The 15,801-nt window shown below is 46.3% G+C and overlaps 1 protein-coding gene across 4 annotated transcripts in view; it reads left to right on the top strand.

The window, feature by feature from the left end:
* Positions 1 to 15,801, top strand: part of Esr2 (estrogen receptor 2) — a 54,423-nt gene that overhangs the window by 32,167 nt on the left and 6,455 nt on the right. For 3 of the 4 annotated variants that reach the window (XM_087552290.1, XM_087552292.1, XM_087552291.1), the window contains exons 6-9: positions 1,590 to 1,728; positions 2,570 to 2,623; positions 5,620 to 5,753; positions 15,263 to 15,443. In XM_087552290.1, the coding sequence (XP_087408416.1) occupies positions 1,590 to 1,728; positions 2,570 to 2,623; positions 5,620 to 5,753; positions 15,263 to 15,443 (508 nt within the window). 4 annotated transcript variants of the gene reach the window in all.

The raw sequence follows: 15,801 nt of genomic DNA, 5'->3' as shown, positions 1-15,801 counted from the left end.
GCTACTGAGGATCAAACTCGGGTCCTCATATTTCCCGGCAGACTTCACTGATTGAGCCATCACTCTAGCTTTCGAATTGTCCATCTTTACATTCATGCTCCGGTCACTTCTCCATCGTGCACATTACAGTACATTAGCCAGCATTGAACATGTGTGCTTTTACACTGTAGGAACACTGGAAAGATAGTTATAAGAGATTCGCAGAAGGAGGCAAAACACTGCCATTTTTTTCCTACAAGAAAAACAGATTTGGCGAGAGATTAAATTCCCAACCAGGGGAGGGCAGATAGGGATGTAGTTTAGTCATGGAACGGGTACCTACCATGTTCAAGGCCCTGGCTTTACTCCCTAGCATTTACGCATACACACAAGTGCATACACACACACACATACACACACATACACACACAAGTGCATACACACATACATACATGTACACATACACATATACACACATACACACATGCACACACACACGCACACACACATACACACACATGCACACATACACACACATACACATACACACATACACATACACACATACACACACATACACACACATACACATACACACATGCACACACACATGCACACACATGCACACATACACATACACACATGCACACACACATGCACACACATGCACACATGCACATACACACATACACACATACACACACATACACATACACACATACACACAGACACACACACACACACAATCTCTAGTTAGGAAGGGACTAAGTCGATGTTCAAAAGCAGAATCCATTTCACTCAAAGGCTGTGCCTTTGACTACTCTGTTTATATTTTGCAGCTCCCTCTTATTATTGTGTGTTATAGAAGTTCCTATGTCTTCCGCTTTGTGCTAAAGATATTCACTCCCCTAGAGATTCCGTGTTTCGTTCCCGTTCTGTGGCTAATTCATGCAATGAGAGTATCAACTGCTTTCGGATGTTGTCCCTGTTCTTTAGGATAGAATCACCTGGAGACAGCACCTCTACCCAGAACACTCCCAACTCTGCGTGGGAAATGTTGCACAGGCAGAAAAACTATTTTCGTTGAAGCCTTGGCTATCTGCAGGGGCAGGCACTACTCTCTGTTTACTTTACACACACACACACACACACACACACTCACACACACACACACCCATCCATCCATCCATCCATCCATCCATCCATCCATCCATCCATCCTCCAAGCCATGGATTGGACAGACATGCAGCCCCTCTGATGGGTGAGCTTTGATTTCCTCAGTAGGGCCCAGGAATTATGAGGACCACACAGCCATAACTAACATGCCTTAGCTCTGCGTTTTGGGTCCTTTCTAGCATCCTTCTGGGAGCCAAGGGCCTTTTAGAAATGCTAAACAAAAGTCTGTGTCCTGAAGGGATTGGAGGCTGGAAACTGCAAGCTGCACAGCCAGGTTCCCTTAGCCAACATTTAATCACGTCTTTGAAACACTGATTGATTCCTTCCCTCTGTTGTTTGGGTTTCCTTGGCATTTAATAACTTGCCACTCTGCCTTTATTGAAGTGGGTAGCTGAGGGGAGGGAGGTGTGTTTAATGGACCCTTGTTTCCCCAGGCTTTGTGGAGCTCAGCCTGTTGGATCAAGTCCGGCTCTTAGAAAGCTGCTGGATGGAGGTGCTAATGGTGGGACTGATGTGGCGCTCCATCGACCACCCCGGCAAGCTCATTTTCGCTCCCGACCTCGTTCTGGACAGGTGAGGAAAGAGGCTTCGCACTTCATCTCTGATCTGTTTAACTAAACAAAGCGGAGTGGGGACAAAGTCCTAGGTACTGCAGCTAAAGTCTCACACCCCAAGGGGCAATTAGAGGAGGATAACCCCGTCCCCTCCCTCACTGGGTCAGGAGCCCATGAAGAAGAGGGCCTGGGTACCAGGATTCATATCCCACAATCCATTTCAATAAGTTGTGCATCAACAGTCCTGGGCTGTGGCAGGGAACTGGTCCTGCCAGGTATGGGCCACTGAGCGCACAGTCAACATAGATTTTTCTTTTTGCATTGAAAATTCTATAATTACGTTATATATTCTTAAGTTGCCCTGCAGATGAATGACCAGTTATATCTCTGCACAGGCGATAGAAACTCTTTTGGGACTTCCACATTTATTTTTCTGTGCTCCGGCTTTAGAACTAATAGTATTGTTCATCTCTAATAGCGTTTTTTGGAACGTGTGGTAGGAGGACTTTTTATTAAGGCCGAGCGCAAGTTAGCAGACACTGGGACATGACCGTGCTTAGGTCACAAGTGGGCTAAGCCTAGTTTTCTTTTAAAGACGGCACAGAGCAGGAACTAGACGTGGATTTAGCTGGAATGTTTATAGAAGATACACTGGAATATCCAACAACAGCCAAGCTTTGCTGTAGGAAAACCAGAAAACTTTTGGCGGACCTTTGAGTGGTTCGGAAACTGTCCCTGGAAAAAGCCCCAGTGTTAAGTGTTCAGCACGTGAGAGTGTGCAGAGAGCAGGAGGAAGCCTGGTGCTATGAACCTAACGTGCCCGCCCCAACTCTTGCATCGTAACCCTGTTACCACTTCAGGTCCTCAGAAGACCCTCACTGGCACGTTGCGCAGATGAAGAGTGCTGCCCCAAGGTATCAGCGTCCATTCTGCCTGTTGTCATGGATGGCACTGACAAAGAGCCCACTGTTCTGAGTAATGGAGGTGTTTTGGTGGAGCACACACCCTGTGGGAAGAGCGGAAGCATGGGATGTGGCTTGAGCAGGAGCAAGCCCAGGTGGTGTGGACAAGAGAGGGAGGCTCTGGAAGGCCAGAGCAGTGGGGCGGGTACCAGACCCTTCAGTGACCCTTGGAATAGCTAACTTATTGGCTGGTATGTGCCAGGCACCGTCCTCAGCACTTGATGCACGTCACTGTTCTCAGTCTCCCCAGAAGCCCTTTTGGAGGAGACAGCGTTCAACATCCCAGTTCTTCTGAAAAGGGACAGGGAGGTGAAGTAATTGGCTTACAGCCGCAGGGTGGAAAGTGATGGAGCTAGACGTGGGGATCTGGTTCTAAAGTCCATTCATGGAGTGCATTGCCCCCATGGTTACAGGCAAATTAACATAAAGAAATTACTTATTCAAGGTTGGAGAAAGAAGTCCTGTGTAAATGTTAGAAAAATTTCTTGCAAAGTGAATAAATGGATCATCACGGTACCTGGAAAGTAACTGTCTTACGGACCGTCCCGTGAGAGGTCCTGCAGTTTTTACTTTTGGTGCTGGGTACAAAACTGAGGCTCAGGCTTACTAAGCAGACACAGAGTGAAGCTTCCACCTGAGCCATTTGTTTTTACTAAGAAGTCTACAGAAAATGAAACAAAACAAAAACCTTGAGTATATGGAGAGTGAGAGGAAAACCCAGTGATTCTGGTTATTTGTAATGAGGTACTTTTTTTTTTTTTTTTTTTTTGTCTTTTGGGTGGTTTGGTTTTTTTGTTTGTTTGTTTGTTTTTGTTTTTTGTTTTTTTGTTTTTTTGGCATTCACTAGATATGTAAGTTAATGTGAAGATCCAGTACCAGAGCTTTTCTTTGCTCACAAATGTATAAGTGGCTGGCAAGATATCTCAGTGGGTAGAGGAGCTTTTCATTAAGACTGATGACCTTAGTGACCCCTAAAAGTGACCCCTTGTGGTAAAAGGAGAGAACTGACTCTGCGCGCGCGCGCGCACACACACACACACACACACACACACACACACACTATCATTTAAATATAAAATGTATGCTGAGACTTTTTGTGCCAGCGTCAACAGGAAACTGTCTGCAGAGCTGTTGCAGACAGAGAAGGATGTTTAGAGCCAGGCTAGGACCCACTGTGAACACTGCCGGGCTCTTGGGACTCCTGTGGTTTCGAATGTCCTCACAAACTGCCTTCACATTCAGTATTGATATGCTAGGTGGTCTTGAAGATCATAGGCTTTACTCCGAACTTTCAATTTACCATCCTAGCCAAGTGTTTCTCAAGTCTTTCCCATGTGCTAAGCCACAAAGGAACCCCCTTACCCCTCGTCCAGTGGCCCTGCCTACTGGTGCGGAACCAGCTGCCAGAGAGGCAGAGGAAAATAGGCAAAGCCGAGACAAACCTGCTCAATATTGTTTTTTGTTGTTGTTGTATCAAACAAGGTATTTTTTTTTTTGATGAGAAAGTAATCAAGTAAGAAGCTTTTCCACATGTAATTCCCAACTTAATCTTTATTTGGCACTAATTCAAAGCAAACTTCTAGAACATTCCAATCACACATCTCCGTCTTTAACACTAATCTCTTAACCCTGTCCTAACTTCTTATGTGTAACTGGGTCTTGGTTCCCAATGTGAGTGGCATGGACCCATCAGGCTGTAGAAAGCCCCTCCTCCCTTCATTCCACTCATCCAAAGCAGAAGCCTCTTAAGAGCCACACGGGAGGAGTACTTTGTGTCCCTCATATATTTCCTAAAAATGTATTTGCCTTCTATAGCCTATGACGTGTCACTGAAAATGTTTGAATCCTGCATAAAGTGAGCTGGCTGCCTGTCCCCACCTGCAGAAAGGAGACAGCCAGGCCTGGTTCTTTAGGGCTGATTGTGTACACTGGAGCTTTTCCTGAAAGGTGCATCCCAATAGCTAAACACCTCATTTTTGGAATATTAATTTTATCACAATGAAATGTTTTCAGTAAGGAAATAGAGTTATTTAGGGGATTTTCTTTGGCATGGGTGGCAACTTCTGGAAAATAGGATTGATTTCGGTTGAGTTGATTAATCCTTTTGGGAAGTGTGTGTGTGTGTGTGTGTGTGCGTGTGTGTGTGTGTGGTGTGTGTGTGTGTGTGTGTGTGAATGTTATACAACAAGTGCACAGTTTCACTTTAATTTGAGTTTTACAGAAGAATAAAAAGTCAAATTGTTAAACCATCAACACATAGTTGGGCATGCTGTACATGCCACACCTACAGTAGTCCTAGGAAGGCGATGACAAATGTGAAGCTAGCCTTGGCTACATAGTTAGACTCTGTCTGAAAAAAGCAAAATAAGCAGAAAAAGTGAAAACATCAGTGTGAGAGTTAGTGTTTACTCACTTTCTCTTTGGTGATGTTTTAAGAGCAGCTTCTCTGGGTACCAGACATCTTGCAGCTCAGCACCTGCACTTTCGAGTAATGATCCTTCAGCAGGCAGAGAAGTGAGATGTCTTGGCTCACGGCATCCGTGCACAGCTATTTCCCCGCCCCCCTCATCCCCAGGGCTCTGCCATCCTTCCAGGGATTTAGTGCAGAGGAGGATTAGGGGAGACGTGAAGATGGGGTGTATGGGTTAGCAGGGTTTGGACAGATTTTGGCACTCTGTCCAGGGCTCTGATTCTCCGAGACATTTTGTCGTTGTTGCTGTTGTTGTTGTTTTAACCTGTGAGTGACTTCTGGGGTCCCTTAACTTCACACTCACAGGAGGATACCACCATTTTCAGAAGTTCCCCTTACAGATCAGACAAAGTGAGCAGTTGTATGCTTGCGGCTATGTGTGTGTGTGTGTGTCGTCTGTGGGGCCTCTGAATGAGGAAGGCTCTTGATGGCTGCCGAATGCTATGTGTTCCTTCACTCCCCCCATGAACTCTTGCAGGGATGAGGGGAAGTGCGTAGAAGGGATTCTGGAAATCTTTGACATGCTCCTGGCGACGACGTCAAGGTTCCGTGAGTTAAAACTCCAGCACAAGGAGTATCTCTGTGTGAAGGCCATGATCCTCCTCAACTCCAGTGAGTAACCCCACGGCTGTGCAGTGCTTTGCTGGGAGAAAGACTGTCAAACTGGTGTGGTGGTCGAGAGCACCGGTCTTCTGATTCATTTAAAAAGCAGAGAAGGACCTCCCTGTGACTTCTCCATTTTACATGCGTTTAGTTAACTTTTGCTAACTTGAGTCTAAATTATTCATTGGATGAACTTCTGGCAGTGGATTTGAAAAATGGTTCTGGCCACTTGCTGAGAAAGAGAAGACTGACCGGGAGGTGGTGGATGCCTTTAATTGTAGCACTTGGGAGGCAGAGGCAGCCAGATCTCTGTGAGTTCAGTGCCAACCTGGTCTACATAGCAAGTTCCAGGACAGCCAGGGCTACAATAGAGAACCTCTATCTTGTGCACGTTGTGGGTTGGGGAGAGTAGTTTAAAGACAGACAAACTTTAAAGTATTTACCGTCTAGGCTTTCTTCATACCAGACATTTTACATGATTACCACGTGTCAGCTGTATTTAGTGCTTTAGCTTCTGTTTCTGTTTTTATACAACTGTTCATTTGTTCAGTAACAACAGTTACAGTCACATAGCTTACCCTATCAGGTGAGACGGCAAGGTGTGCAAAATCACGCTGCTGGTGCCGTTCTGAGAGGCACATCTACAGAATGGAGGGATGGAGATACAGGAGGGAAAAGCCCCAGAGTCTTCAGAGAACTGTTTGGGGAACCGGGTGGTCACAGTGAGGTGGTCACAGGCTATTTTGGGGGCGTGTCTGAGTGTAGAAGTGTGTTTCGGAAAGGCCACACCTACTTCTGTGGGGAGGGAGGGATGACAAAAATGGGGAGGAAACTGAGGCAAGGGTGTCCTTAAGGAAAATGAGCCCAAACAGACTTGGTGTGGCGGGAGCAAGGGGAGGGGCTTGACTTCAGCAACGGGGGATGAGGACGGTGTCTGAGCTAAGTGGGTGTTTTGGCTTTCCTGGTTTTTCTCATATAAACAATATGTGATGATTGGGAATAACACTTAGAAAAAAATCATACAAGGAAGATGAGACCAATCAGCAGGAACACCCCTCTTCAAGGTGGCCACCATGACTTTGTGACTGTCCCTCCCACACCTTCTCTCTCTCCCTCCCCTTCTCTCCAGTGTCTATTGATTATTAATTCTGATACAAAAATCAATGGTTGCCATCATCTTCTATAAAATGGAGTTCTCTCCACCTATACCCCATGTGTACCTTCTTATACACTTGGCACCATCCCCGGGTTCCTTACAATAGCGAACTCAGTGTGCTTGCTCTGTAGATGGTTTTGTACTGCCTTTAGAGGGTGGTGGCAGATGTATCAATGTAGGACTTTTTAAAGTGATTTTTGAGTCCGGTGATCAAACCCAGAGGCTTGCCCATGCTTGGTAAGTAAGCCGACACTCTCAGCTGTCCCTATGGCCCCGATTTGGTATAATAACAGAAAATTACTATGCGAAGTGCAAAATGCGAGTCCTGGCTTATGTCGGCACATTTGTCTGGGGCTGTAAGAGCTCCCAAGTGCTTGTTGCCCTTAGATTCTGTCGTTTCCCTGTGGACTGGAAGGGAACAGACACAGAGTAGCTCTGGGAAGAACATAGGGCACTGTCAGACAGTGGAAGGTTCTAGAGTGGAAAGTGAGCTAGGCTGTGAAGCAGAAGCAGGGGAGTGCTGAAGGTGGAATCTGAAGGATCAGAGACCCCTAAGACAACCTCTGGGTGCTCCCTAGTTGGGTTACCTCCCGACATTACCTTTCTAACAAGGCATTTCCCTGACCCAGCACCCTCCTCCCATTTTGTTGCTATTCACCTTTTTCTAAATTAGTGCCAGAGCACTACGTCCATCATGACTAAGGTCAGGCAGGAACTGTCTAGCCAGGCATTTCTTTCTTTTCTTGTTTTTGTTTTTGTTTTTTTGACTTTTCAAGACAGGGTTTCTCTGTGTAGCCCTGGCTATCCATCCTGAAACTCATTCTGTAGACCATGCTGGCCTTGAACTCAGAGATCCCCCCTGCCCCCCGGCCTTTGATATCCTCCTGCCTCTGCCTCCTGAGTGCAGGGATTAAAAGTTTGTGTGACTACCTGGCCAGCCAGGCATTTACACACACACACACACACACACACACACACACACACACACACTCCCCATGTGTGCTCCCACCTTTGACTCTATTAAACAAAGGGAAGGGCTATGCATACAGAGCAACAAAGGTAAAGATGACAGCATATTTCTGTTTTGAAATCCAAGTCAAGAAACAGAGAACCAGGGGCTGAAGAGCTGCGTTGGCCACTAAGAGCCTGCTGCTTTTGCAGAGGGCTTTGGTTTGGTTCCCAGGATCCACGTGGAGCTGCTTCAGACACCTGCAACTCCAGCTCCAGGGGATCTGACACCCTCTTTTGGCCTCCACAGGTACCTGCCTTCATGCACACATGCATGCATACATGCACACGTGCATACATGCACAATATTATTTCCAGACACAGAAAATGGAAAGATGGGGTTGGGGATTTAGCTCAGTGGTAGAGCGCTTGCCTAGTAAGTGCAAGGCCCCGGGTTCGGTCCCCAGCTCCAAAAAAAAGAAAAAAGAAAAAAAAAGAAAAGATTTCAGTATTAGTAGAGCTGTAGTATAAGGAATACTAGTGGTGGGGTTGGAGAAAGGGCTCAGGAGTCAGTGTATACTGTTCTTGAGGACCCAGGTACAGTTGCTGATAGCCAAGTCCGGGGAGCTCACAGCTGCCTGAACCTCCAGGTTCTGGGAACGGATGCTTTCTTCTGGCTTCTGAGGGCACATGCACATATGCCCCCCCAATAGAAAATAATAATAATAAAAGTAAATCTTAAAAGAAATAGTAATAGTTATTCCTCAAAAAGTAAAAAAACAAACAAAACCCCTACCAAAACAGATCTACATAAAGAACATCTTTAAATGGGAGTCAGCTGAGTAAAATGTGTTTTCTTACTGTCTAATCCTCTGCATCTGCATCTCAAAGATAATCTAGTGTCTAAAACCAGAAACAAACCAGCCGACTAAATAAAAGTCCCAAAGAACTGAGGCTTTATTAGAAGTAAAATTTATAGCAAGTGTACCAGTGTCAGCATTGTTGGTGGCTGAGTCATGGTTTGTCAGAGTAACGTTCAAGGGCCAGCCTGGTCTACAGAGTGAGTTCAGGGTTGCACAGAGAAAGCCTGTCTCAAATGGGAAAAGAAAAAAGAAAAAAAAAAAAAAGAAAGAAAAGAGAAAAAACCCACTTGAGCCCCGGGCAACAACCTAGGTCAAAGTGACGACCACCTCGTCATGTAGGAATCTGAAGGTAGACCCAAGTTCTCTTAGAACTAGGGTCTAACTCTAGGAGACAGAGTGGAATAAGCCTGTAGATAATTACCATCGTTCTTTTTAAACAGCTTAAATTAGGGACAGGGAGCTGGATAGGTGGCGTTTGCCGGCATTTGGGAGACAACAGCAGGAAGATCAGGAGTTCAAGGTCCTTGACTCGAGAGCAAGTTTGAGGCTAGGCTGGATTACACAGACATTGTCTCAAACACAACTAACAAACTTAGCAACGGGTCTGTTTATCTAAACAATTTTAAAGTTTTGAAAGAACAAAACATTTTATTAATTGAAATAATTATAAGATTAAACCCGGATCATTCTGTGTTACTTTAGAGCAGCACACACATGTCCCTTTATTCTTCAAAGCCAGAAAAAATTATATAAGATTATAGGGTTTTTAAATACAACACTCTAGACTTTCTATTTCCCTCCAGCTGAGCAAAGCCTGGGTTTTCCTTCATCTTTAAACATGTAGGTTACTGTGAATCTGGGCACTTTTGCTCCCAGAATGCCAGGCGGGCGAGAGAGAACACGAGACTGTTTTCAGGAAAGAGCGGGGCGGCTGTGTCCTTGAGTTGCTTTCTGTGGTATACGTGGGCCTTGTGCCAAGAGCCCCTCCCTCTCCTTCCCCTTTACAAGATCTCTTTAGTTTTATGAAAAGTAATTTAGGTGATTTTTGTTGTTGTTGTTTTTTTGTTTTTATTTTACAATGAATCATGGTGTTTCTATTTTTAGGGGCGGAGGAGGATTTTTTTCTTCCTGTGTCTCTGATTGACAGGGCTTCAGTCTTGTCCTTTGCCCCTGTTGAAGGCCTGCCATTTAGTAATTAGTGTGTACCCACGTGCTAAGCCAGTGATCAAGTGTACGGATGCCCTAAGTCTTGACATGGTATTCCTGACTAGAGAGCGGTACAGGAAGTTTTAGTTTCAGACATAGTCTCCTTATAGAACCTTGACATGACGGGCTGGTTTAAACATGGCACCTCCTTTTCCCAAGCTAAGATAACAATGGCTTCAGGTTCTGTCTGGAACGGTGCTACCTCCGAGCTTGTGGAAGGCCCAGGGTCTACCCTTCAACCCTTGGTGACTATGTTGGCTTACAGAGAAGGGCAACCAATCATGTTTTTGGAAGGGAGTTATACGCTGCCAGTGGGCATTTCTGCTACTTTTAATGAGGGCTATTTTAATGCCAACTTTATTAACAAGAGAATACCTCAATTTACCCATTTAAAGTATATAATTCAAGCTCTCTGCAGTGGTGTACGTCTGTAATCCCAGTATTTGAGGCCAGGCTGAGGTGTAGAGGAAGTTCTAGGCCAGCCTGGGCTACATGGCAGGACCTTGTGCTAAAACAAAAGTATACAACTCAATTTTTGTTAGTCCGTTCACTCTGTGTTATCACCACAATCAATCCGAACTACCCCGATCCCCAGGAAATCCAGTATTCCTTAGCTATCAGCCTCCACTTCCTACCGCATGGTTTCCTCCTCTTATTGATGCTGCCAGGTACCCTTCAAGAAGCATCTAAAGGAGGCGAGATGAAGGGAAAGCACGGCCCTGAGGCCAGCTTCTGGCCATAGCTGTGGGAGGCTTCCAGTTTACTCATCTACTGGTCAGGAAGCAGATAGGAAATTCTGACGCTGAGCTGGTGGGACTCCAATTCATGGCCTGGAGCTAGGTCTTCCTCAGTTAGTCCTCTCTGGGGAAATCCCTCTTAGACGTGCCCAGAGGTGTGCCTCATCAATGCCCTGGGCTCCTTCATCCAGTTGATAATTACAATTAACCACCACGCCCACCCTTCCTTCACCCATGGTAACTGCCTGTCTGTTTTATCTTCTGTTCTAGAGACAGTTTCAAATAGTCCAATGAAAAGGGGGATCTAAGCTGGGGCTACAGCTCAATTCTTGATGTGTCTATTACCTCAGTGGTTTAGAGCACTGACTGCTCATCCAGAGGTCCTGAGTTCAAATCCCAGCAACCACATGGTGGCTCACAACCATCTGTAATGGTATCTGATGCCTTCTGGTGTGTCTGAAGACAGCTACAGTGTACTCACATACATGAAATAAATACATCTTAAAAAAAAAGAAAGTCAAGGTCAGCTATGTAGGGAATTTGAAGCCAACCTTATGGGCCATACCCTGTGTTGAAAAAGTGTGGTCTTTTGTGACTGACTTAACTCAACATAACATACAGGGTCTCTCTGTGTATCCCTGGCTATCTTAAAACTTGCTCTGTTCAGCAGGCTAGCCTTAAACTCACAGAGTTCCACCTGCCTCTGCCTCCCAAGTGCTGGGATCAAAGGTCCCACCACCATGGCCACTTTTGTCTCAGTGCTTTCCTCTGTGTGTCCTTACACAGTATACACAAACATTTTGTTTATAATCATGTGGCTGCCTAAGAATATACAAAGAACGTGAACCTGTGTGAATCCAGTCTGGTTCTTTCTGTACACAAATGTGTCCTCTGTGTCAGACGATGTAGGAGGTGATAGGGATTTGGTGACAAATGTCAGGGTCTGTGTCCTCAAGTGCTGTGCTGTTAGGGTGGCTGCAGAGATGTGGAAGGAGAGGGCAGCACTCAAAGAAAAAAAGAAAAACTCAAGCTGGACGTAGGCTGGGACTCAGGAGAAACTTCCAGAAGGACGTTCATGGCCAGGCTGAGATCTAAAGGAGGAGTGGGCATTGATAGGAAAAAGCAGCAGGATGGAGAAGGAAGGCAGGCTCAGGATACATGCAGAATACAGAGCATGCTCAGTGTGGCAGCAGTGCATGCTGGGAGTTAGTGGGATTCCAGAGTGGGAACTGGGAACTGAGCAAAGAGAGCTCTGGGGTGTAGCTCAACTGGTAGAGTGAGTGCCCGCCTACCACACACCAAACCCTGGGTTCAGGCCCAGCACTACATAAACTGGGTGGCTCAAGCCCATATTACAGCACTAACAAGGTGGAGGCAGGAAGATCAGAAGTTCAAGGCCATCCTTGTTCACATCAGAAGTTCACAGTTTTCTGGGCTATGTCACACTATTTGGGGGTGGGGGGTGGGGCTCGGTGAAGATGGCTGAGCGAGAAAAGGTTCCTATTACCACTAAGCCTGACAGCCTGATTTTGATCACTGGGATTCAGAGTGAAAGGAGAGACTCCTGCAAATTGTCCTTTGATAGCCTCGTATGTGTTATGCACCACCCCAACACATTAAAAAAAAGATTAAAGAGAGACCTGGGTCCCTCAATGGCCCCACGACATGTTAGGGATCTGCTTTGCCTCAATAGCTGGGGGGCCATTAAAAGGAGCTTCTAGGAGAGCTGAAGTTTGGCTGCTTGGGGGTGGATGAGTGGCTTGTAGGGAGGGGCAGGTAGAGATGAGGGTCTGAGGGTTTGGAGGAGGTGAGAAGCAGCTCTGGGGATGCTTTATTTACTTACTGAGGCACTGGGGCTCAGACCTCTCAAGCCTCTCAAGTTACATGAGTTAGCCTTGTCAACTTGACACAAACTAGGGTCACCTGGGAAGAGGAAGCCTCAGCTGAAGAACTGTTGACAAGTCTGTCAACACTTTTTAAAATTAATGATTGATGTGGGAAGACCCAGCCCACTGTGGGCGGTGCCACCCCTAGGCAGGTGGTGCTGGGTGCTGTAAGAAAGCAGGCTGATGGAGAGCAAGCCAGTCAGCAGCACTTCTTCATGGCTTCTACTTTAGCCACAACTTCTAGGATCCTGTCTGTTTTTCCCTTGATCATGGAATGTAAACTGTAAGGTGAGGTTAAACCTTTAACTCCCCTAAGTTGTTTTAGTCAGTGTTTTATCGCAGCAAGTGAGAACCCAGAGTACTGAGATCAAATGGGTGCCACCATTCCTAGTCAGCCCTTGGTTTCTTTCCTTCCCAGTTTTCAAGACAGGGTTTTTCTGTGTAGTCCTGGCCTTCCTGTAGCTCACTCTGTAGAACAGGCTGGCCTCCAAACTCAGAGATTGGCCTGCCTCTGCCTCCCAAGTGCTGAGGTTAAAGAAAGGGGAGTGCCACCACTGACAGGCACAGCCCTGGGTTTCTTGAGAGAGCACCTTGTCATCTCAAATTACCACTCTCACTTCAAAGGAAGTAAAGAACTAGTTTATTCCGAGCCGAATATGAGTGGCCACGGCCCCGCAGCACAGGTCTGGGTTTTGAGAACAGCATGTTCCAATGTGGAAGCAGTTTCATAAAGTTTTTATAGTTACAGAACAAAAAGTTATAAACCCAGGTATTTACCAACTACATTGGTGGGAACATTAGGTTGTAGCCATGCAGCAAGCTACCGTTAAAGGTCTCCGGTGCTGCCTGACGTCATTCTCAGGTTCTGGTTTGGCAGAAAATAGTGGTCTTCCGAGCACATGCTCCAAAGATATACCTAATAGTCAAAGTAACAGGAGGTCAGAAGCAGAAAGTGGCCCTTGAATTAGAGGTCTAGAGATGGCTCAAGGTAATGTTGGTTCTGGAATCTGCAATATCCTGTCTTGGGACAATCAGGAAGTTCTAATCAGCCAATCAGCCTTATAAAATCTTTAAAACAGGTTTGACTTCTTTCTGGGAACTTGAGCTTACAGGCACCTGGGCTGTCCCTGAACTCTGGCCCTCTAAGCCCTGTCTCTCAGGCGAGAGGTGGATTGTTTAAATATGTATTATAAGACACTTTGGAGGGCCTCTGGGGATGCAGAGAAGAGCTGTACCTGAAGTACTTCTGCCTGTCCCTTGCTGTAACTGAATTGAGTGGAGTTAAACTCAGTTGCTTTGATTGGACTGAAAATGTCACTAGAACCAGGAAACAAATCCTGCTTTTTTTTTTTTTTAAAAGATTTATTTATTTGATGTATATATAAGTACACTGTAGCTGTCTTCAGACACACCAGAAGAGGGCATCGGATCCCATTACAGATGGTTGTGAGCCACCATGTGGTTGAACTCAGGACCTCTGGAAGAGCAGTCAGTGCTCTTAACCACTGAGCCATCTCTCCAGCCCGAAGCAAATCCTGCTAACCAGATTCTGTAGATAACGGGCACTCGTTCTCACAGCTCTCACAGCGGCCACTTCCCCAGCCCCCTTGTTCACTTCAGGATTGTTGTCCCTGCTTATTTAGGAGTTAAAAGCCTGGAAGGAGAGTTATTTCAGGAAAGGGAGAATTGGGGCTTAACTAGGGTAGGGATGAGATTCACGTGGGCTGCCATTTGGTTATTTTGTCGCCATTGTGAGTAATTTAGAAAGCCCAGGTGGGGCGTAGTAGAATGGGGTGGTGGTAGTGGTGTGTGTGTTAAGAACCAATGTTCCTGCAAGCTTTCCTAAGCCAGGAACTGAAGTGGAAGGAGCTGGGGAACTGATTTGGGGCCTGAGAGTTAGACTCTGAAGGAGGAAAATGGTTTAAGACCTGACTCATGATTGGGGGGTCTTCCTGCCCCAACAGGGAGCCACAGACACTTTGGACTTGGGGCCCTGATCTGACTGTCTGAGGCACAGGGAACATTGGCCGGGAGGAGTTACATAACACTGGCTCTCAGTTTCTTTTTTCCTTCCTTCCTTCCTTCCTTCCTTCCTTCCTTCCTTCCTTTCCTTCCCTTCCTTCCTTCCTTTCGTTCAGATTTATGTATTATATATAACTACACCTTACCTGTCTTCAGACACAGCAGAAGAGGGCATCAGATCTCATTACAGATGGTTGTGAGCCACCATGTGGTTGCTGGGATTTGAACTCAGGACCTCTGGATGAGCAGTCAGTGCTCTTAACCGCTGAGCCATCTCTCCAGCCCAGTTTGTTTCTTAAATGCTGTGATCAGAAGCCCACCTTGGCACTAAGTGGGATTAATCTTACCTGATTATCTTCACGATGCACCATTTGCTGCCAAGTGCGAAGCAGAATTACCGGACATGCCTACTGTTTTGGGATGTCACAGATCTGACCTTAGTGGCCACCTTGAGGGACCATTTATCCACCCTGTATCCAGCCAGGATTCCCTTCAGCTGGGTGATGAGGTTTTGCTCGTGGGGTAAGAACCTGGTTCCTCATTCTTGTTGGCTTGCACCATGCAGATGCACGTGCAAATTAGAGTAGTGCGGGTCAAAGTGGCCTCCTCCTCAGGGAACCAGGCACGTTAACAGTTGATCACGTGACTTCAGTTTCCTTTTCTCTGAGCAATGACCTTGGGGCTCTCCTCCTTTGTCTAGGTATGTACCCCTTGGCTTCTGCAAACCAGGAGGCAGAAAGTAGCCGGAAGCTGACACACCTACTGAACGCGGTGACAGATGCCCTGGTCTGGGTGATTGCGAAGAGTGGTATCTCCTCCCAGCAGCAGTCAGTCCGACTGGCCAACCTCCTGATGCTTCTTTCTCACGTCAGGCACATCAGGTACAAACCCGTGGGACGCTGCTCCAGTCGGGTGTGGGCAGAGCATGTGCTCAGGGCTTTGGGAACATGTAGGCAAGTTTGCAGTAGATATGGTAGAATGTTGGAATGGGAACACCATCAGTGTATGCACCTGCACCAAAGCTTGGCACATAGTAGGTGTTGAAATGAGTGCCACACATCACCTGATAGGATTTTTGTGGCAGCTGGTTGGACCCACCTGGATGTAGTTGCTAGTCTTTAGGATTTGTTTATGGAGTCTTAAACAAATGGGCCCTTGTCTAAGATGAATTGCCACCTTCCTTAGACCACCCAGGGCCAAGGCCTGAGATTATTTTTGTAAGGATGCTAAGCCTAGCTC

The sequence above is a fragment of the Rattus norvegicus genome, chromosome 6 (assembly GCF_021556685.1).
Source record: "Rattus norvegicus strain SHRSP/BbbUtx chromosome 6, alternate assembly SHRSP_T2T, whole genome shotgun sequence".
NCBI classification, from domain to species: Eukaryota; Metazoa; Chordata; class Mammalia; order Rodentia; family Muridae; genus Rattus; species Rattus norvegicus.
The sequence above is the reverse complement of the archived record's forward strand: the minus strand, read 5'-3'. Positions and strand labels throughout refer to the sequence as shown.